Source organism: Vicugna pacos, chromosome 9 (assembly GCF_048564905.1).
Source record: "Vicugna pacos chromosome 9, VicPac4, whole genome shotgun sequence".
Classification (NCBI taxonomy): domain Eukaryota; kingdom Metazoa; phylum Chordata; class Mammalia; order Artiodactyla; family Camelidae; genus Vicugna; species Vicugna pacos.
Window position 1 is genome coordinate 46,611,279 of NC_132995.1, and position 23,341 is coordinate 46,634,619.

A 23,341-nucleotide genomic window follows, 5' to 3' on the forward strand; every position below is an offset into this window, starting at 1 on the left:
CTGCTGCCAAGTGCTCTTGGGGTTGATGCTTCAATAGCAGCAAGGAGTGATGTGCTCAGCACTCCCTGAAGTAGTTCCCAGTTAGGTCGTTCTGTGTGCTTTGATCATTTTACCAGCTGTGGAAGTAGAAACCTGCTCTGTGAAACCAGACTGGCACCATTCAAACCAAGACGCTAGCAGGTTTTGCTGAGGTGCAAAAGCCAAGTCCTTTGCTGTGTGACTCACTGGAAAAAAGCTTCCCCCAGCTGCCTCCTGGTGTCAGGGGCTCCATCATAACAGGCCCTCAGCCATTCCCTTGTCACCTTCTTATCCCTGATAAATTGAGCTGAAAATAACGAGAATACTCTAGACTCACACTATTCAACATCCTTACTAGTCCCACCTGTTGTCTAAAAGGCATGTCAAATTTAATATGTCCAAAACCATACACTCAACCTTCCTTTTCCAACCTGCACTTTCTCAGTTTTTTCCATCTCAAGTCAACGCCAACTCTTACTTTTCAGTTGTTCAGGCCCCAACCTTGAAGTCAATTCTTGTTCTCACACCCCACACCCCATTGGCAGATCCCGCTGACTTCAGGAACACAGGCAAAGCTCAATGGTTTGTAAACATCACCATCGTTTTACACCACCCAAGGCTAAGTTGTCCCCTCTCCGCAGCCCATGTGTCTCCCTTTCACTCTTGCCCTCCATTTGCTAACTAGAACAATCTTTGAAAAACACTACTTGAAACCTTCCAATGGCTTCACATCTCAAATAAAACCTCTGCCTGGCTTACAGGTTCCTGCATGACCTGGCCCCTCAATGACCTTTACTAACTCCTGTCCAGCCATACCAGATCCCTTTGCTGTTCCTCAAAATGTAGCCCTCTAGTCTGGATCACGTCACGCTCTTCCACTCAGATCTCCCCGTCTGTCCTGATCTCTACTTAAATGTCAACTAGAAGAGATCTTCCTTGACCACATATTTAAAGTAGCACCACCTCCATCTACCTCTTTTTAATAGCACCTCTGACCCCTTACCTTGCTCTATTTTTCTTCTTAGTATGCATCACTACCAGAAATAATACGGATGTTTAGTTGCCCCCACCCCAACACTACCCCACCCCTTAAGAGTTTAAGTTCCACTAAAGCAGGAACTTTACTGTTGTTCACTGCTGTGGCCCTAACCCCTTACAATAATGGCTGGCACAGAGCAGAAATTAATATAAATTTGTTAAATGAACAGAGTGGTATAATGCTAAACATTCATTAGGCAGCTGTCTGAAAAAAAGATGACATTCCAAAAGTAAGAGTGGTAAGACAGGAGTAGAGACAAATGGTTTATTTAGTAACAAGGAGTAAAAAGGAATTCTTAATTCCTCTTCTCTCTTCTTATGGCTGAACTGAACTGTGATAGTCACATAGCAATACACACAGGAATCCTCTCACAGTCCTTGATCTTTTGCAGAAACACAAAGATGCTGGAGTCACAGGACTTGCAATTGTTTTCTAGACAGAAGTGCCGGGTGCTGTGCTTTCTGATGTATCAGTAGTCAGGACATTCTCCTTCTTGTCTTCAGGTTTCATGGCAGGAAACAGAAGCACTTCCTACAGAAGACACAACGCATTCTGAAGCTAAGGAACACTCTCTGTCTCCCATCTACTCACCCATTCCTTTCACCTCTGGTGGTTATTTTTACCACTGAAATCTGGAGACCTGCATTCTTTTATTTCAATTCAGTCCCTCTCAGATACAGAGGAGGGCAAAGAACAAATGCACAGCACTGCCTGGGGCACGGCATCAAAGAAGGAATAAACACAGAGTCTTCAAATATGACTTCTTCATCTATAACCATGGGATAGCAACTGCTTTCACACATCACAGGCTGACTTAAGGTAAACGAGATAATGTGCGTAGAGGGCCTAGCACATTCCCTGGATCCTCAAGAAATGCTGAACAAGTAGAATTTCTTCTGCCTCAGACAAAACCCCCCCAAATCCTGTGAGGTCAGATACTCTGACCCTCCGCCTGTGGAGACATATGTAACTCCTCTGCCTGCCCCCCCTCCTAGCCCAAAGCCCTTTCTTTATGCTCCAGGCCCACCAGGCTGTGCCTGCAACACAGCACACTCCTCCCTGGCAGCCAGGTACCTTGATGTTATTGGAGTCCGTGAGAAACATGGCAACGCGGTCGATGCCCATGCCCCAGCCACCTGTGGGGGGCAGCCCGTACTCCAGGGCGGTGCAGAAGGTTTCATCTATGAACATGGCCTCATCATCCCCGGCAGCTTTGGCCTAGAAGAGGAGAGAAGCACACAACAATGTTCCAGGGTGTGCCCTCTGTGTCTGAGTGAGCAAGTTAAAACGTTCAGAGGGATTACCATTCCAGGGATGCTCTGGACACCCAGCACTTGCCAGGAATTGGTTTCCCAGTAACTCCAGGATGGAGTCTTTTCTTTCAAAGACCTGGAGGTTAGGACTGATGAACTCTACCTCAGAATACATGCAAATTTCTCTGCAAAATGAAAACACCTCCACTGCCTTGGGCTCTGGGAGTCCAGTGAAATTGATTTCCAGACTCTGATGACAGTCTTTTTCCTACGTACCAAGACTTCCCATCAGTGGCAGAGCTAGTGCAGGCTGCCTGTGGGCACTGTCTTCTTGTCCCCACGCCACTTCAATAAATGTACCATCTAAGAAAAATTGCTAAATACATCAAGACAAGTGCCACACTCCCCACGCCTAAGCTCTGTTTATGAAGAAATTCCAGGGCCAAAACTAGTCAAGTTTTCCATCTTGAAATGTGATTCCCTCCAGTGAAGCCTGTAACTCTCATCTTTCATTTCTGCTGAGGTCACCAAGAGTTGCACAAGACTCAGACCAGGGTTAAGGCTGCTGTTTTCTGGTGAGTGGGCACACACACTCCTGCTTTACCTTGGCCTGTTCTTCAAAAAGCTGCCGCTGTCGCATGGGGTCATTCAGCTCAGTGTAGGCATTGCATATTTCCTTTTTCATGACAAATAGCTCAAAGCGTTCAGTCAGACCTTCTTTAGAGCGGTGCCTGGGGACAGGAGACCAAAGGGGAGGCTGAAGAGGCAGGTTCACTAAGAACATCTGGTTATGAACACAAGAATTCCTGAATTCTGGTTGACTCAAACGTGTTACTGATTGTGACCTGAAGCCTGCACGCATTCTTGGCACCCAATCATTTGGTTCAATAGTGAGGAGAGTTAAAGACAAGGAAGCTTTCATTACCTTCACAAGAGACCTGTGTGGTAGACTGGTACACTGAACCATACCTCCTGGATTCAGGCCCTTCTGTAGTCCCTGCCACTTTGACTCTGGGCTGCCCATAAGACTTGCTCTGGCCAATGGGACATTGGCAGAGGTGGCAGAAGCTTGATAGGTATTTGCACACCAGGGTTTATTCTTTTGGAATGCTTCCATGTAACCCAGCCACTCTGAAAGGAAGCCCTGGCTATGCTGCCAGAGACGCCACATGAAGAGGCTCGGGAGGCCCAGATCCCATGTGGAGGAGAAGCAAGATGCCCTGGCAGAGTTCCCAGTTGAAAAAAGCCACTTGAGTTACCCTAGGCAACACCACAGAGAGCAGAAAGACTACCCAGTGAACCCACAACGCACTGAGAAGTAATTGCTGTTTTATGCCACTAAGTTCTGAGGTTATTATGCAGCAATAGGGAAGGGAAACACCAGGCTTTATCTTACCATTTGGCTAGAGGGCTCATTATCTGCGGGTGATCACAGATGAATGTAGGATTGATGCACGTGACTTCCAAGAACTCCCCGACAAGCTTAAGGAAAAAGCAAAGTAGAGCTAGAGATCCCTTCTAAATGGCATTTTGATGGTCTCAGTCTTGGTGAAAGAGGACTCGGCTCCGACCTATACCTGATACCAGAGGGGTTTATCCTAAGCTTTTCAATGGTGGGTAAGGATTAACTGACGTAACCTACACAACTATTTGGCACAGAGCTTAGAACAGCAGGAATTCAAAACTTGTTCTTTCTGTTTTGAGCTGTCTTGTGAAGCTACAGAAGTTCAGTCTCACAGTGGCATTTGCCTGCATGGGGAGCAGGGACGTGAGCACTGGAGGAGGGGAGGCCTTTTACCTTATCAAGGAGTCTGGCTGTAGTCCGAGGTGGAGGACATTCAACAGCTTTTGCTACACAGATATCATCAAGAATTTTACGAGTTTCTGTAATACAAATGTACAAGTTAAGACAAAAGACATCACACTACCCCATTAAAAAGTATATAAGTAGAACAGCATGGGAAATTCTAGCCCTGACCTAACTAATTCAGAGCTGAACAGGAAGGAGGGCCCAACAGCAGAAGAGTGCATCACTTTACCTTCAGTTTCAAAGAGGTTAGTTTCTGGCAGCTTCATGTCCAGGGCTTTCTCAAGCTCTTCTACCATGCTGATTTTCCGGAAGGGTGGGGTAAAGTCAATCTCATATGCTTGGCCCTCTGGGCCATCTGGATGGTAGGTGACTTTGTAACTGCCTGTAATGTGCTTCACCATCCCTGGGAAAGAAATTTGCCATTTAAAGAGCACCAACAGGAAGTCCAATTAAAGCAGCACACCAGCCCTTCATACACTTGTGAAAGACAAAGGGAGCAGGAAGGGTCACCTGAAATCATCTTCTCCGTGATTTCCATGAGATCATGATAGTCTGCATAGGCCATGTAGAATTCACAGGTGGTGAATTCGGGATTGTGGGTCAGATCAATTCCTTCATTCCGGAACTGGCGTCCAATTTCATAAACCCGGTCAATGCCACCAACCACCAGCATCTAATAACAACACATGACCATGGACATGGCAGCTAATCTTGTCTGACTGGCTTGGGAAAGTTCCTGTCTACGAAAGCTGTAACTTGGCTTTCACAGCTCAAGGCCTGCTTTCAGGTCTCTACCCAAATGCTGCACGCGCTACTCGCTATAGGCCTTTGTGGACAGTCATCATTCAGTCTGGCTGCCCAGGATCACTGAAAACCCTTCCTTTGTCTGGAGTGTCCCCATCTTGTGAGTGTGAGCTTCTCCAAGAAAGAAGCCTCTTTTGGGATTAGGATGTTGGCATGTGACTCAAGTTCCTCATCAACCAGACACATCTGTGAGACTTCAGCATGGAAATAGGACGTGGGTAGTGCACAGAACTCCTTCTGGTGAACAGAGTCAGAGATATCTAGCTTTTAGAGGTAGTAACCGCCAAGGTCCTAATGGCAATGACCCGTGCCTAGTGCCAGATTATGAACTGTGAACTGTTCTGAGTGGAAAAGTACTGGGTTCTCCACGGCAACAGCTCAGTGATATGATTCAGAATCATTCCTAGCTGTATGGTCTCCAAGCCTGATTCTCTGATCCTCCTGGAAATTGTGAGCTTCCTTATGTATTTGAACACACTTTTCTTTTGCGTAAATACTAGTTTTTACAGGTTCTGCTGGCAGCTAAGAATCCTGAATGACAGTTTTTGCCATTTCTTCTGCTAATTTGAAGATATCTCCATCTTCCAGAGTTCAACTTTTTCTTCTACAAAAGACTAAAATCAGATTTAATCCAAGGAGGATTATAAATTTCAAAGTGCTATGGGAGCCAGAGTAGGTCAGGAGGATCTGTGCACCTAGGAAGGACAATCCCTTTGCCTCTGGCCTGTACTGCTCTACTAATCTTGTAGAGAAATTCTTGAAATTTAACACACAAAAGCCTGACAAATTAGAATACTCTCCTGGTTGTTAAATCCTCACTGTTCCTCTTATTTCTGACTGCACTTGTCTAGCCAATGGTTTCCCAGTCTTCTGCTTCCCTAAAGACACAGGGCATCTTCTTACTGATTACCTTATGGTAGAGTTCTGGGGCAATTCGCATATATAAGTTCATGTCCAGCTCATTGTGGTAGGTGATAAAAGGCTTGGCCACAGCTCCCCCAGGGATGATGTTCATCATGGGAGTTTCAATCTAAAAGCAGAAAAATTTAGTCGTCAGACAGAGGTCTTTAAATCAGAGGCCTTGGGGACAGCTCTTGCTTCACATGTGATGAGTGTCTCTGACTCTGCTGTAGTTCCTAAGTAAAAGTTGAGTACAACAGTAATGTGCAGGTGCTTGATAAAAAACAGAGATGGCTTGATTTTCTAGAATAGTCTCTTTTTATTAATCCCAAATACCATTAACATAGTACTGTAACCTTTCATAAGCTGTAAGTGGGAATTCAAATGGGTGCGGCCTTTATTGAGTTCAATTTGCAGTATTTTACTAAAAACGTAACTGCTTATATCCTTTGACTTATTCCACTTCTAGAAATCCATCCTACAGAAACACCTGCACAGGTGCACAGAGATGTTCACTGCAACATTATAGAAGAAAATCAGAAACTTCAATTATTAATAGGGGAAATAAGTTACGCAGCATTAAAGAGGAATATACATGAATACACACACACACGCACACACACACACGCACGCACGCACAGGGCTCCAGAATATATCTGGGGAAGCGGGGAGAGAAAGCAGGTACATTACAATAAATAAGATGTGACTTCCTTTATGTTTAAAGCAAAAAATAAAAACCTTCCAGAACATTTACATGTGAAATGCACCTGCAACATGCACAGGTGTGTACGTATATATGCAGAATAAATGGCATGGAAAGATACATATTGAAATTCAAGTTTGGGGAGGGAAGTTAGTTGGAAAAACTGGGATTTTCAGTTTTGCTTCTGTTTATTTCTTTATTGTCTGAATTTATTTTACAGTAACATGGGCTCACCTTTCTCATACCATTACAAATATTAAATAGCTTCACTCTAAAAATTATCCTAAACAATTATTTTAAACAAATAAAATTAAAAAAAAAGATTTTAATGCTACAAAACAAGATGAGTCAATAACACATTGAACGTGGCATTTGTTAGCATGTGGATGGCCCTATGCTTTGTCCATTATCTTGGAAGTCAGGTCCTACCTTCCTAATCAGGGCACTGAATAAACAAGGTGAAACAAAGACAAAGGCAAGAAAGGGGACTTTTCATTGAGCACGAAGGATACTGACACAGGATATGCCCTGGAGAAGGGAAGGGAAGTGAGCACAGCAAGGCAGCTCATTATGTCTGGTAAGAACTTTGAATCACCTCCAGAAATCCCAGCTCGTCCAAGAAACTTCTTATATATGTGATGATCTTAGAGCGGATGATAAATTTCTGCCTCACAAAGTCATTCAGGATCAAATCCAAGTATCTCTGACGATATCGTGTTTCCTAAATCAGAAGTAACAGACAGAAATCACTGATGTGCCTGATTCAACGGATGATAAACCAGAGCGAGGAAGCATTGAGAACTTACCTTGTCTTTGAGGCCAAAGTGAAGATGAGGTAACATGTGCAAGCACGGAGACAGCAGTGTGATCTCATAGGGAATGATGCTCAGTTCGCCCTTTTTGGTTTTCCCAGGATTTCCCTGAACGCCAATTATGTCTCCCCGGCGCAGTTTGTTATTGATATGAATAAATTCTTCTTCTGACTTATAATTCCTGAGTGAAAAGAAAATACAAATCAATACACAATATCCCAAATTAAAAGTGACCACTGGTTTATGTTGGAACCCTCACTAAACTGTTAATAGCTAGTCAATGTGAGCCCAAGAAGAATCTAAGGTTCAAGGTCAATTCTTAAAAAGTATTTTATTTTTAACTGCTACACAATCTGAGAGCAGTCATTATTCTCTAAGTGACCAGATGGCCTTTTTAGTCTCTTTTCAGCCTTACCCAACCATATGCCATTTCCTCTAACTTCAAATTTCAACAGAAAAAGAAAACCACATGGGCCTTTGTTCCCAATTGTGCTGTGCTGGGCCAACCTAGGAAGGCCTGTAACTGGGTATCCTGATATACCTGGAATTGGCCATGACTTGCAACTTGACCCCCTCTCCTCGAAGGTCATAGAAGATAAGCTTTCCCCCAGAAGCTCTTTTGGCATGGATCCTACCTAGAGAAAGAAAAGCAAAAATACTGACATAACCAGAAGCTGTTTCATGAAATCTGTGCCAAAAAAGCTCCCCCTGCATTTTTTACATCCAGGCAGAGCATACACCAAAACAGTTTGATTTTTAGCCCAATGCCTAAGCCCCGCCCTTTTCTTCATGAAGCTGGATCACCATTCAAACCAGTTAAAGAAGTACAGGAAGATCTAGCTTTACAGATGTTCACTGGATTCCTGCAGCATTGGTGACAGCAGTTTTTGGATCTTCCTAAATTCTCACATAAAAATAGCACAACTATATAGGCAAGGCCAAAAAGCCATGGGCAAAATTTACAACAAAATTATTTGGGGAGATATTGCCAAGAATTCCCAAATACAGGCAATGGGGCAAACCACCAAGGGCCCTAAGACCCCCGTACAGGAAAAAGCTGTGGGGAGCAGTGGGGTGTCTGATGGGTCTGAGAACTGGAAATCTCCTAAACAGCTATAGGTATTCACTGGAAACTGTGGTAGGGCCAAGTGGAGGATAGCAGCTGACACTGGGAAGGGATCTACACACTGCCAGACAAGGGCGTATCACGGGCTGCATTAAGCACGTGCAGGGCATGAACCCTTTAGTGCAGCCCCTACTCTCTAAATTTAGTGGTAAGGGATATCTCCTAGGACAAGATCCCACAAAATTGAACAATACCAGGAAAACAGAGACAAGACAGAGAAGGTCTAACAGAAGTGAGAAGGAGAAAAAGCCTGAAAATCTCAGAAAGCAAGCTGCTATATTTCTGAACACTTCACAAAAATAACAAGAGGGAGCTCAGTTAAGCTGGAAAAGCTATCTGAACCAAGCTCCTTTTAACGTTCAGAAAAACTAATCTCACATAAAAATGTAACAACATAAAACTAGGGCAACCAAACACCAAAGTTACTAAATAAAAGAGAGAATAAGGAGGATAACATCTCCATGGAAAACGAAAACACTCAAGACACGCTCAGAACCAAAATTCCATTTCACAATGAGCTGAAAGACATTAAGAAAATGACACAGAAGGTGAAAGAACACAAATCAGAATTAGAAAAACTAAGAAATGAGGTGAACCGTGAAAAAAGTAGAAATAAAGTAAAAAATCATCTCAGAAATGAAGCTTAAACTAGAAGGAAATAAAAGTGAATAAACACAACAAATGACACCTTAAGAAAAAGTGGAAAGGAGGATAAAATTTAAAAATCAAAGTATGAAGAAAGATAAAAAGGATTTGAGAGTGACAAATACTGAGACGCAAAGATACGACATATAGAAAGTCCCAAAAGTAAACCTAAGCAATAAATGATACAAAAAATTACATTCAAGAAAAAATTCCTAAAGTAAAAGACTTCAAGATACATATTTAATGGGCACACTGTGTACCCAAGAATACTAATCCAGAATAACTAACATCAAGACATATTTTAGTAAAATTACTGGACTTTAAAGAAAAATATATTTTTTGGCCATTTAAGTATTGGCAGTTCTCTCTAGGTGGTGGGATTATGGGTAATTGTTTCTCTATGCCTCTTTGAACATTTCAACATTGTAAATTTTCTACAATTAATAGTCTTATTATTTTGGGGGAGTAGGGGTACAAATGAAAGACAGGATTTATTTTTTTTCTTTTAAAATTAAGGAGAAAATCCTACAGAGATTAACTCCAAAATAAGCGTTCCAGAAATATAGTCTAGTGTAAAGCAGTCTCAGGACACAGACTAGAATTTTTAGGAGCTCAAGGCCATGGCTCCCACTGATGAAGGGAAGTCTTCATAAAAGAATATGAGCAAGTAGCAGCATCAGGCCAGGAGTCTCCCACAGAGAAAGCCCCTTTCTCTGTAGCATCACCATTGGAATGTGACCTCATGCCTCAGGGCTGCTTTAGTTTCTGAACAGACATATTGGCACCATCCCTAGTAAAGTAGCCTCAGACCCAGACTAGTTGAGAACAAGACCACCTCAGATCTTCCTTTGTGCAACTGGAGAGACCTGCCTCTGTGGGATCTCAGCAAACTGCCAGGGAGTCTTCCTACCTGCCACCTTTAAGGTGATGTCAGTCAGGTGGTCCCCAGGCTGCAGGTGACTATATTCTTGGATGAAGTGAGTGAGCGAGATGTCTACGTGGAATTTGTGTGGGTATGGGTCTTCCCCATTAACCTTCATTTGTTGGACTGCTTGGCTACGGATCTTGTAGTATTGCTGTTAAAAAAAAAAAAAGTTTTTGAGAAGTTGAACTTGATCAGACCAGTGGCCCACCTAGCAGGGCACTGTGTTTTGCCTTAGAGGGGCCCCCAAACACTAAGGTTTCTTTAACCAAGCCCTCTGCACCCTTGAAATCACAGGATTGTATATGGAATAAGATTTGCACTTAAAAAATATGCAGAGTGGCCAGATCCATAGCTGGAAGTGAAGGCCAGAATTCCAAAATGCAAGATTCAACAAAAAGAAAAATCAGACTTCTTCCTAAAATAGTAAGTTTAATTGGTAGACGTGGCTCTGGCTACTACTTTTTGGACGCATCTGCATGGTTAGTCACTTATCTTTCTACTTTCCTATCCCTGGCCATGCACCAGACTTTTCTCCAGGACAGGCCCATAGGCGTGGGTGGTGTGAAAAGGGAATATTCTATTGCAGGGGTCAGCAAACTTTTTCTGATGCAACTACTCAACTCTACCATGTGAAAGTAGCCTTAGACATATGTAAACAAATGGGCATGGCTGTGTTTCAATACAATTTTATTTATAAAATCAGAGAGGGGGGATGGGACGTGGTGGTGGATTTGGCCTGTGGGCCATAGTTTGCCAATCTCTGGTATAAAGTAAACCCTAGCCCCTCTTTAGGGTGATGTTTTCTCTGGGGCTGCTACAAGGCCCAGCTACCTCCAAGGAAGATTAATCAGTCACCTAGAAGTGCTAGATTCTCCCAAATGTCTGCAAATATTAAGAAAAATGCACAGGGCCTGTGCCTTTACCCCGATGGAGTGGTGGGGGTCCATCTCAATTTATAGTGACCCAGGGGCCGGTGCCTGTTCCAGCTCCTATTTATTTCCTTAGTCACTGGTCCCTCCTACCGTCTGGTCCCAAGGAATTTGCCATAAGCCTCATCCAAAGCTTCCCTGTGCCCAGTGAGGGCAGTGGTACAGAGGACTCACATTAGGGTCCAGGCTCTCCTCTTCTGTACCCACACCATTGTCAGCAGTGTGGCTGGTGGCAGCAGCAGTGGCCTGGCTTAGCTGTTTCTCACTGAGCTCCTTCTGCTTGGCCTCCTTCTCTGCGATTTTCTTCTCAGCTTTCAGGCGTCTCTTTAGCTCACTGTTGGGAAGATAAACATGTTCAGTGTGACAGGTGCCTGAAGAGTCCTCTATGTTCTGCCCCACAGCCACTTATCAAATATGAACAGCCTGAGGGAAATGTTCTTGCCCAGTTCTATGCCCCCAGTTAGTCTCTTAGTCACTAAACTCTATAGTAAAGGAGACAGGGAAAAGGTAAGATTAGAATAATCTTTCTCAGTCTCTTTTTTCCAGTCTGAGGTCCTAGGCATTAGATCCCAACTACAAATCAAGATACAACAGGACAAAGAAAACCTTACATGTTAGCTGATACACAGAATAGGAAAAAAGGTTTTCCAGAAAATCAGCAAGATAGGCTTTTCTCATGCTAATTAGGCTCAGGACCCCACCTTGAGGTCAGGGACTGAATCTTAGTTGTCTGGTATTCTCTGCAGACTATGAAGTTCCTAGAACATCAGATCTGATGTGTGATAAGGCAAAATCTCTAGCAGCTCTGCCTGTCACTTCCCTCCTCTTCGGTTGTGGGTTAGTGTGGGGTGGGGTGAGGGAGATGTGGCTCTTCAGAGTCCGAGAAGACACTCCACTGACAAGCTCTGAGCATCGATCAACGCATTGGCAATGGCCCTCAGCATTGCCTCATGCTCCCCAGTGGAGCCTTATTTTGTCAACAAATGGGGTAGAAAAGCGTACAAAACAGCACAGCGTAGGGGATGATATACCACCTTAAGAGTTAGCCTGCCTGGGGCTAAATTCCAGAACACCTCCCTACCCATTATGTGACCTTGGGCAAGTGACTTAATTTCTCCCTCTCTGTAAAATAATAAGCACTCCCCTCCCCAAATGTTACTGTGAAGATTGAGATGATAAGCATGTAAATGTGAGCTATTCTAGAGATCCTTCACTATCTGAACCCTTCACTCTCTGCCTCCAAGACAGAAACCTTACAGATTTGGATAAATTTCTGGTCAAATCTCTCACAATGCAAACTCTTGATTCTTGTCTTGACAGTGGGACTCAAACACTGAAGCAATCTGTACAACTTAAGTTTAAATAATTTGAAATCTTGCTATCTGAACCCAGAAGCCAAAGAGATTTGGGTAGAGAAAAATAGATAGCCTCATTTTTCAAACAGAATTGATCATTCTTTCAAACCACCAATGAAACATGGCCAATGATCCTTAGTCAGGTTTGCATATTGTCTGGCTTCAGGGCACATTCTTATCTATGAAATTAGAATAATTCAATTAAAAAAACTTAATTGGAGATTTGAAATGATCATCTTTTAAGAAAGAAAACTGACTCCAAGGACCTCAAAGTAGGGGGTCTCTGTCTGCATATAACCTGTTTTGTAGCTGTTGTGAAGCCACCTTTCCAGAATAGTGTGCTAGGCCTACTGTGCTGTAATTCAGTCAGTGGGCATCTAAGGTTCTTCCCAGTGTTAACATAATAAACCGGTTTTCCATTCAACTAGGTATTGCTCTTTAAATCAAATCAACCATAAGAATAATTCAAAAAAGGTACCAGGGGTAAGAACTAGAAACCAAATTAATCTCAGGGATAAAAAAAATTCCAGAAAGACAGGGAAGGGAAAATAACTTGCATTAATTATTTCATAATTTATTCATAGAGGGTTTTGTTCTCAGCACTGTTCTAGAATAAGACCCAAAAGTCATCTCAAGAAGCTATGGGGTGAGAATTTGAATTTATTAATTAGAAAATGAGAAGGGACTATTGGTTTTGGTAGGTAGCAGGGCTGTTTCCTTAGCAACGAGTCCAAAGACTTAGCCAGAGGCTTAACAGAAAAGAAACTAAGCAAGGGAAGGATTTTTGCTCCCAGAGCAATAAAGAAGGTAATGAGCACCAACCTTCTTTTATCAGAAAGTGGCTTGTCCTTGTGAATCGCTGTGAAAGGAGCAAGTTGACGCAGGCGCAGCTCCCTCTGCCCCCACTGTGCCCAGGAGGTTTGGTGCAGGGACCCCCTAACAAGCCTTACAGCAGCTTGCGTCAACATGGCAGAACACCCTGGAACTACCGATTACCACCACCTACCAGGAAACACAGAGATGTGGTGTCAGATGGACAGATAGTACACATACTCCCAACCAGCACTCCTACTCTTATGGTTTGGGTGCGGGAGAGGGGGAGGTCACAAAACCTTTCAGCGTCCCATTTTACATAGGACCCTCTCAACAGACAGCAATCCTCAAACACTCACTGAGCTGTAACTGTAACTTACAATGTTCTCAGTCCTGGCTATGGTAAAAAGGTGCATATCCAGGGTCAGAATTTAACAGCAAGTCAATCTATGGTTCATAGGTAGAAATGATCACAATATTCTAGGAAATGGGAGACAGAGCATGAGGCAGCGAATCTGAAGCCTCTTATATGTGGTTTCTCTCTTGGAGATGAAATATCTGGCCAAAGATGGCAAATGGGAAGCATGTAAAATGTCACTATCAACAGCAATTTCTAGATGAAGCTAAAAACAAACCACACAAAAGCAACCGAGTCAAGGACAAGACTTGTTTGGGGTTCTAGGAACAAGGAGGAAAGAATTTCAGAAAGAGTCTTAGGCTACATTACAATTATACATTAACACTGGAAGGCAACAATGACAGGGACCATGTTCTTTACTTCATTAAAATAAATTTGGCCTTTCATTTGCGAGTGAGTTGCCTGACAGGCAGCCCATCTGTTTTTAAAGTTGGAGAGAATAACTGGCATAAGATGGTGCTCACTAAAGATTCAGATCAAGGAAGTTCCAAGAACAATTAAGAAATAGAAGGAAATGGTAACCATAAAAAATTATTTTAGTCTATATAGTTACTAGAGAAATGAACATCAACAGCAGATTCTCATACACATGAGGAGCTATGGTGCAGTCAGTATAGAGTATGAGTTGTGGAATTACAGACTGGATTTTAGATATCTACTCCCGAGCTTTGGATCAGTGATGGACCAAACTTTAGGCATACACATTTCAGCAATGCATTTAATCACCAGAGTCTCAGTCTATTAAATTGAAAGACGGACACTGACACTTCCCTTGTGAGGTTATTATAGAGATTAGACAAAATCTGTATAGTTTTAGCATCGGGCCCAACACAAAAAAGCTGCTTTAAAAAGTGGTTGCTGTAATTAATCTAAGAAAAATCAGCAGAAAAGAATTGGCCAGTTTCCTCAATTTACCCTAAAATCATACCCTCAACTGGAGACTCTGCATAGGAGGCATATGTGGTTTACAACCCTAACACTCAATCACTGATGTAGCAGATCAAAGTTCAATCTTCTCAAAGGTGTAAGTCCAACGCCAGGTTCCAAACTTGTATAGAGATCCACGAGACACTCTCTGAAGAACAATGTATTAGCGTGCTATCAAACCATAAATTTAGATATTTCCTTTTCCATTTTCCTAAAATATGAATCATAAACTCAGAGACACAAAAGGAAACATCAATTTTTATTAGCTAAGTGCAATTTCATCAGGATTCCGGAAGAACTGAGTGAGCCCTAATGCACTAAAGCAGCCATTACATGCAATAAACGAACTTCTCTCCTATGCCTCTGGAACGGTATTACATTTATGTCCTATCCTTGGAAGTACTGAGGAAATAGTCGCTCAAATCACTGCCTATATTCTATGACGAACTGCGGTGACAAGGAGTGTAGTACTTGAAATATAAGATAGTTAGCGAAAGGGCGGCTAATTTTGATTTTATATTTACCTTCATACTCCAAGGATCTGGGGTGATCAAGGAAAGATACATCCAGCAGTGCTAAGTGCAGCCTGGTGTACCCAGCTGAGTAAGACAGTCCCTACTGCTAGACAATGGTGATTCACTCCATACTCACAAGTCCTTTGGCTAACCTATATGAATAAGTGCAAGGCACAGTTTTAGAACGGACCCCTCTAGTACAAAAGGGTCAGAAAGGCCTTAATGAGGCCAAGGGAAATGTGAAGGTCTTTCTGAAAAGCTAGGGTATTTAACTTTTCTCCAACTTCTTTACCTGGCCGTGGCTCAATAATAAAGCATTTCTCGGAGGAAAGGAGTAAATTTCCCTTTTCTCTGTCACCGCCCAGTTCTCCGCATTCTCTTACTCCAGGAGTACTACAGGGAGGAAGGACTCAGCCGACGCGGGTGCCTCCGGGCATCCTGGGAAGTAGTTTCGGGGCGTAGCGGCTACGTCCCAGCATGTCCGTACCCACGAGAACCAGCAGGAAGGTCCCAGGCACAGCCACCTTGGCCAGAGCCTCGAAGCGCTTCCTAGTCCAGTCTCTCCGACAACAAAGGTTTTAATGATCCGCAGCGACACTTACTTTTTGCTCAGTTTCGCCTCGCCGCCGTCTACTTTAACTTCAGCCGCCTGAACTGCAGCCATCTTCCCAGAGGGTGGGACCTAAAGAGGATAAGGGTCGCAAAGCTATTTCCGGGTCACGCTTGGAAGCCCCGCCTCTTCCTGGGGGCGGGCACTTTTCGCGCGCAGCTGCTGCGCAGGCGCAGTGTGGGGATTCGCGGCCGAGGCGTCTGAAGCGTTCCCTCGGTCAGTGGGGCTCGGTGCTCCAGACGCTCGTTAGGGGGCAGCTTTTCTGGTGCCCGGCGTCAGGTATGGCGGAGGCGATGGATTTGGGCAAAGACCCCAATGGGCCCACCCATTCGTCGACTCTGTTCGTGAGGGAGGATGGCAGCTCCATGTCTTTCTACGTTCGACCCAGCCCAGCGAAGCGCCGGCTCTCGACGCTCATTCTGCACGGCGGTGGCACCCTGTGCCGGGTGCAGGAGCCCGGCGCGGTGCTGCTGGCCCAGCCCGGGGAGGCGGCGGCCGAGGCCTCGGGCGACTTCATCTCCACGCAGTACATCCTAGACTGCGTGGAGCGCAATGAGAAGCTCGACTTGGAGGCCTACCGGTTGGGCCAGGCTCCGTCGGCCGACCAGGCCCCAGCGTCGAAGCCCGGGGCTCAGGCCGGGGCCGCCGCCGTCGCGGAGCCCGAGCCACAGCCGCACACGGGGCGTATGGTCTTCACGGACGCGGACGACGTGGCCATCTTGACATACGTGAAGGAACATGCCCGCTCGCCCAGCTCCGTCACGGGCAACGCCTTATGGAAAGCGATGGAGAAGAGCTCGCTCACCCAGCACTCGTGGCAGTCCCTGAAGGACCGCTACCTCAAGCGCCTGCGGGGCCAGGAGCATAAGTACCTGTTGGGGGAGGCCCCAGTGAGCCCCTCCTCCCAGAAACTCAAGCGGAAAGCTGAGCAAGACCCTGAGGCTGCTGATAGCGGGGGTGAGGCCTGCGGCTGCGAGCGCGCGGGCCCCCAGCTGTCGCCTGTGCTGGGGCGGGGGCGGGGATCTCCCTACCTTCCGGCGTCCATGTTGGTGTCTTTGGTAACATTGCCCAGCCCCTCCCCCCTTTGACATCGGGGTAAGATTGTACCGTTTACTAATCTCTTTAATTCACTTTTCCAATAATTGACGTGATCCGATATTCAAAAGGTACAAAAAATATGGAGAATTCTCCCGTTTCCTGCCCACCAGCTACGCAGTTTTTCCCCCCATAGGCAACGGGGAACCAGCCTTTTTGGTATCTTTTCAGAGATATTTCACAGACTCGTTTTAAAAAATATTTTTCCTGTATTCGGGTAGATTGAATATAGGCCGTTTTAAAGCTATGTCGGCCTAAGATGTTTTAATATCTTAGGTTAAATGAATGCATATTCACATAAGAAGGTTCTTAATAATTGGAAGTCACTTCTGCTTTCGCTCAGGTAAAGTGAGTTTTTAAAGCAGTTGACTGTTGGGATTCAGGTGTGATAGAACTGTGCAAAGCTGTTAAGGTGCTTCGCTTCTGATACAACGGATATTGACAGCTTAAACGGACAGACTCTTGTTTAATGAGGCCTATTTCTTTCCCACTTTCCTTCTCTCGCATGTGGCTGCTCTGCATAACAGTTGAAGTCTGGGGAGGTAAACTATTTTCTCCTGTTCAGTATGCTTAATAGGAGTTTTGGTAAAGTGACATTTGAGATTCATTCATTGAACAGATATTTGAGTGCTAGACACCTATCCTGCTGGCATATAACAATAAATATAAATTTCTGCGGCCATGGAGCTTAACACGCCAGCTGGGCAGTGATAAGTGCTATACAGAAAAATAAATCAGGGTTGGGACTGAGGAGGAGGTTGTTTTCTGCTGGGTAAGAAGGGAAAGTTACTATTACAAGTTGAAAACATGAGCAGAGAGAAAAGGAAATGAAAGATGTAGCCAGGTGATTATCTGAGGGAGTGTTCCAGGCTGAGGGAATAGTAAGTGCAAAGGTCCTGAGGTGGGAGTTTGGCTGATGTGTTCTTGTAGCAACAGATCAGTGTGGCTGGAATGGAGTAAGCAAGAGGGAGAGTTCTAGGAGAGAAGACAGGGCTATGTGTACGCGTGAAGGAGATCATGTAGGGACTTGATTTTAAGTCAACGGTGTGGAGATGGCTGGTGGACCAGTTGGAACTTGGGACAAGATTAATCTGGATTCACCCTATCAGTGTTTTGATGGTCACATATTTAAATGTAAAAATTAAAATCCTAAAGTGATCAGGAGAAAATGTGGATAAATGTCCTTTTTAATAGTAGTATGTTGATAGTCCTGAAACCAGGAAAACTAAGAAAACATATTTGATTACTTAAAATTGAAAGCTACTCTTGATAAAGCCAGAGGACAAACTGGAAAAGTATTTCCAATACATTGCAACAGAGTTAATTTCCTTAATGTCCAAAGAGCTTGCGGAAGTAAGTAAGTAAAACTACTAGAAAGATGACTAAAAGAAATGGAACAGGAAATTTCCAGAAAAGGAAGTCAATAAATGACTAATAGGCAAGTAGAGAAATACTGTGATTAAGTAAAAATAAATTAGATCCTGAGCAGAGGACCAATACAAGCCATGCCTGGACTTCTGAACCCATGGAAATAAATGTGTGTGGTGGTACTTTTTCAGAAAAGTGATCAGAGCAAGGGAATACCATATTTTATCCGTCAGATTGGCAAAAATTAACACAATGGGTAATGACCTGAGTTAATGAGGTATAGAAAACGAGTACATTATTAATAGAAGGAAATTGGTACAATTTTTTTGAAGGGAATTTTGATACCATCTGACAACATTTAAAATGTGTGTTTTCTTAAACATGGTAATACTGCTCCTAAGAATTTACCTTACAGATACGCTCAGGATGTAAAAGAGTACATAATGAAAAGTAAGTCTCCCTGCTCCCCACCCCCTCCCCTGCCTCCATCCCCAGAGACACCCACTGATTGTATCATCCCCAGTCCATGTCCTTTTGCTCATAGTAACACTAGCACACTAGATATCAGTTAGTTCTGCAGTTTGCTTTCTTTTTTTAACTTAATAGATCTTGAAGGTTTTGTGTGTACATTATTTGCCTCGTTTTTTTCTTGTTCATTGCATTGTTTTATTTTGTGAGCCATAATACTTTATATTACAGAAAATTTCAAACATTTACAGAAGTAGAAAAAATAGTATAATAAACTATACTGCAAGTACTCATCACCCAACTTCACCTGATTATAGTTCATGACCAAGTTTTTCGTCTGTACCTTTCATCCTGACTTCTGGGATTATTTTGAAGCCAGTGCCAGGCATCATCCCATTTTATCTATTTCAGCATGTATTACTACCATGTATTACTAAAAGATAAGGCTTCTTTTTAAAAATTTATGTAAGATAAAATTGACTTACTTTGATATACAATTAGGTATTTAAAATTAAAAAATGTTTATTATTAAACATACATTGCATAAAATTTACCATTTGAGTCATTTTTTTAAGTGTTCAGTTCAGTAGCATTAAGTACATTCACATGTGATGCTGTTGTCACCACCATCCACATCTGGAACATTTTCATCTTCCAGAGCTGAAACTCATACCCATTAAACACCAACCCCCCATTCTTCCCTTCCCCAGCCCCTGGCAACCACCATTATGCTCTCTGTCTTTTGAATTTGATCTTTAGGTACCTCATGTGAGTGGAATCATACACTGTTTATCCTTTTGTACCTGGCTTTCTTTACTTAATGTTTTCAAGGCTAATCCATGTTATAGCACGTGTGAGAATTTCGTTTCTTTTTCAGGTGGGAAAATATTCTACTTTATTACTACATTTTGTTTATCCATTCATCCAGTGATGGACACTTAGGTTGTTTCCACATCTTGGCTGTTGTGAATAATGCTGCTATGGTATAGGTGTATAATATCTGTTTGAGACCCTGCTTTCATTTTTGGGGAGTAGACTCAAGTGGAATTGCTGTATCATTTGGTAATTATATGTTTAATATTTTGAGGGGCTGCCATACAGTTTTCCAGTTACGGGTTTTAACACGTGTATAGATTTGTGTAACCATCACCAAAATCAGGATTCAGAACAGTTCCATCACAAAAAAGTCCCTCGTGTTGCCCTTTAGTAGTCAGTTTATGTTAAGTGGAAAAGAGCAGAGTTAAATTCTCAGAGAACAAAGAGTAAAAGGGAAGCAGGAGGATGTTTAGCCTTCGGATGACCTCCTTTCTGTAGACGGTATGTGGTAGATTGTGATAGACACCTCCTCCCCACCCACATCTGTCTTCAGCTAGGAGAGCTGCCTTACCCAAGGCCCTGTCATCTTAAGCTAGCATCCAGTGACTGATCTATGCAACATTACAACATCTTGGCTCCCTTGCCCCAACTAGGTCAACTCTGAAGAGCCTTCTTATCTCCAGACTTCCCCATGGTTTCATTTGAGACCTTGTTGGAACTCTTCCACAGCTCAACTTCTCTGCCCACTCCTGCTTTCTTCTCTTCAGCAGGAAGACTTCCTAATCAGCACCTTACATGTTGATCTCCATCTCAGGATCTGCTTTCCAGAGAACCCAATTTATAGCACAGTTTTGTTAATTTACAAAATCTATAAATAAAAATCAAAAAATTAATTAGCTTGGAATATTTTTATTTTACATATCAGAACTTAGGAAACTATCACCATTTTTATAGTACAACTTTTCAGAAGTGAGAGTAGAAATTATTCAACATGTGTGTCTTATGTTTTTCTTACCCTTCTGCTCAGAATCAGTTGTCTTCTAATTCTAATAGAAAAAAAGTGTGGGCTCACTTCTGGCCCAGAGCTCATAAAGTGTTTACTATATTTTTGATTTCTGTAAGAGGTTAATTCAAATCTGGTGCTGTTCTCTTTAATAGAACCACAGAATAAGAGAACTCCAGACTTGCCTGAAGAAGAATTTGTAAAAGAAGAGATCAAGGAGAATGAAGAAGCCGTCAAAAAGATGCTTGTAGAAGCTACCCGGGAGTTTGAGGAGATTGTGGTATGTTAACTAGATTTAACTCATATTTTTCCCTTACATCCATTCTCCTCTTTGAAATTGCTCATCCCATTTGAGGCTCAGAAAGGTACAAGAGAAGTTCACAATGAAAGAAAACAATGGAAAGTGGGACTGATCTAGGTTTCAGGCATGTAGTTTTTAGTTTTTGGTATGACAATTTAAGGAGGGGAAGAGGGAGAAAGATTGGGGAGAATTATTTTTAAACAGTATAAGGGATCTCATTTTGAATAGTTTGATCTCAGTGTAAGTTTTTCTAAGTTAAGATGACAGATTTTAAATTTGTTTTTATAATTGTTTTTATGCTTTTCAGGTAAAAATAATGTAATTTCTTAAAGAGTTTAATTTTTTTTTATAAAGCAATTTTAGCTTTTTTTGTGTACTTAAAGCTTTTTTAGACTTTTTTAGCTCTTCCATATTCAGTTAGCTTCTAATACTTTGTTGGAATCCCACATTTAATCATAGAGAAAGGCAATCATAAAATAATGAGTAGTAAATGTGAATTATACTTGCATATTTCTCTAAGAAAAAAGATCCATTAACTTTTCTTACTAATACCAAGGAAAATGGTTAGGCCCCAGTCTAAAATAGGAAAATAATTTAAAGTTCATTTAATTGAAAGTTGGTTCATTTTCCATAAACTTTCAAGTACTCTCAACAACCCTCAAATATGGCTTACATAGATCTCTTCTCACATACCTGTTTTGTAATGTGCCTAAATGTAGTACAGCATGGTGGCCTTAATGTAGTCATACAGCAGTGTTTTTTGAGTACTTCTTATTTGAAGGCGTTGGTCTGCACTGAAGATGTGGTGATGAGCAAAACAAATATATTTCCTGCCCTTATGGAGCTTATAATCTGAGAGTGAAGTCAAATTTTTAACAAATAATCTAATGCGTAGATATGTACACAGATGTATGCATATACATATATTTTTCATATTTAGTGTAGCTTATATTCTGTTGAAATACCATAATCACACATGCACATATATACATTCATATGCACACACAGGCACATATAAACTCCATACACATACTCCCCCTTACCCTCACGCACATATCTTTATATACACATAAATCCACATATGCACACACATCCAACATGAGTAAATATAAGAAGAAACATAGCACATTAGAGGAACTGAAGGATGTCTAGAGTCATTGGGGTGAAAAGAGCAAGGAGGTGGTAGTTGGGAGAGACCATATATTGCAAGAGTAAGTGTTCGTGATTGGTAATTAGGAGCTGGTCGTGTTTATCACTTTCTCTAGGTGGACGAGAGCCCTGATTTTGAAATACACATAACAATGTGTGATGATGATCCACCTACACCTGAGGAAGACTCAGAAACACAGCCTGATGAGGAGGAGGAAGAAGAGAAAGTTTCTGCACCAGAGGTGGGAGCTGCCATTAAGATCATCCGGCAGTTAATGGAAAAGTTTAACTTGGATCTGTCAACAGTTACACAGGCCTTCCTAAAAAATAGTGGTGAGCTGGAGGCTACTTCCTCCTTTTTAGAGTCTGGTCAAAGGGCTGATGGGTATCCCATTTGGTCCCGACAGGATGACTTAGATTTGCAAAAAGATGATGAGAGTACCCGAGATGCATTGGTCAAAAAATTTGGTGCTCAGAATGTAGCTCGGAGGATTGAATTTCGCAAGAAATAATTGGCACAAGATAATGAGAAAAGAAAAAATGTGTGGCAGGTAAGGCATTAAAAAAAAAATTTGTGACCATTGAACTTCAGAGATTCTTACGTTGGAAATGACCTTCTCTTTTGACCAATGCTGCTGTTGCTCTGTGAGTCCTAGATTTTGTAGCTAAGCAGAGTTGTGTAGGAGGATAAAAATAAAAGAAAGTGGATATATTTAGAGCTGTCCCTGGCAGTTATCAGTGTGTTTATGAAAGGAAAGTTGAAACCAGAGAGAGATTGGTCTACATAGTAGTAATCCTTTTTTGGAATGGAATCCTTGCTATATTGGTGACAGGAGTGACAAAATCAAAGGAGGAAAATTAGATGGGTCTTTTTAGGCAGCATGAATAAAGAGCCTCCTATCCTTTGGCAGAAGCTCCTCTGGATTGTGATAGATTCCAAATTAAGAATCTAGAAATGTGGAAAGATTTAATTACAACGCCCTGAACATTGACTGTCCCAAACCCTTGTATCCTCCAGTGAGCTCTGATTTCTAGACTACTTTGAAAACTCCATATTCCTTTTGCCAACTTGATATTTGGGGACCCTGTTCCTTGGCTCTTCTTTTCTTTGAGTCTGGGTTGGTTAAGTCTCTAGCATGTGTTTCTTTACCTACCGTCCAGTTGTGTTTAAAACACACACAAAACTCTTATAGAGAGTCTTGAGAAAAGTCTGCGTGGGTACTTAGTAATGTGTTTTTATTTATTGAGGATAGTTTTGTGCTAAAGACTATTAGATTTAAAAATTAGAGGATTAATTCTTTGTTGTGTTGCTTTCATTATTGAAAATAAATAGAACTTTGTATTTGAGTCTCCAATAAGTGTTTTCTTTGATTGTTTCACAGAACCTTTTAGTTATAAAAACCATAAAGGAACTAACATTTTTGGCTCTTAGTAATTAGAACTAATAAGGGATTCCACTTTAGAGCTAGTAGGCCACTAGAAAGAATCTGTTTCTTCTGGTTGGAGCAAAGAGATCTGTGCCAAGGACTGAAAGATGGC

General features: G+C 42.4%; 2 protein-coding genes across 3 annotated transcripts; one reads left to right on the forward strand and one right to left on the reverse strand.

The window, feature by feature from the left end:
- Nucleotides 1-1,307: 1,307 nt before the first annotated feature.
- On the reverse strand, nucleotides 1,308-15,719 carry KARS1 (lysyl-tRNA synthetase 1). 2 transcript variants are annotated; one of them, XM_006207500.3, is made up of 15 exons: nucleotides 15,595-15,694; nucleotides 13,142-13,321; nucleotides 11,139-11,298; nucleotides 10,021-10,186; nucleotides 7,881-7,974; nucleotides 7,334-7,520; nucleotides 7,123-7,248; nucleotides 5,835-5,954; nucleotides 4,631-4,793; nucleotides 4,350-4,523; nucleotides 4,109-4,194; nucleotides 3,707-3,792; nucleotides 2,915-3,041; nucleotides 2,132-2,275; nucleotides 1,308-1,588 (listed from the first exon to the last, which is right to left on the reverse strand). In XM_006207500.3, exons 2-15 carry the CDS (start codon nucleotides 13,285-13,287, stop codon nucleotides 1,490-1,492), a joined length of 1,878 nt encoding a protein of 625 aa, XP_006207562.1. In that variant the 5' UTR covers nucleotides 13,288-13,321; nucleotides 15,595-15,694; the 3' UTR covers nucleotides 1,308-1,489. The 2 variants fall into 2 exon arrangements, with proteins under 2 accessions (XP_006207562.1, XP_006207563.1); XM_006207501.4 differs by lacking the exon at nucleotides 13,142-13,321 and having other exon boundaries at nucleotides 15,595-15,719.
- Nucleotides 15,720-15,760: 41 nt separating this feature from the next.
- TERF2IP (TERF2 interacting protein) lies at nucleotides 15,761-22,614 on the forward strand. The gene is made up of 3 exons (XM_006207502.4): nucleotides 15,761-16,559; nucleotides 20,508-20,632; nucleotides 21,919-22,614. The coding sequence occupies exons 1-3, from the start codon at nucleotides 15,884-15,886 to the stop codon at nucleotides 22,312-22,314; spliced, it is 1,197 nt and encodes a 398-aa protein (XP_006207564.2). The 5' UTR covers nucleotides 15,761-15,883; the 3' UTR covers nucleotides 22,315-22,614.
- Nucleotides 22,615-23,341: the final 727 nt, after the last annotated feature.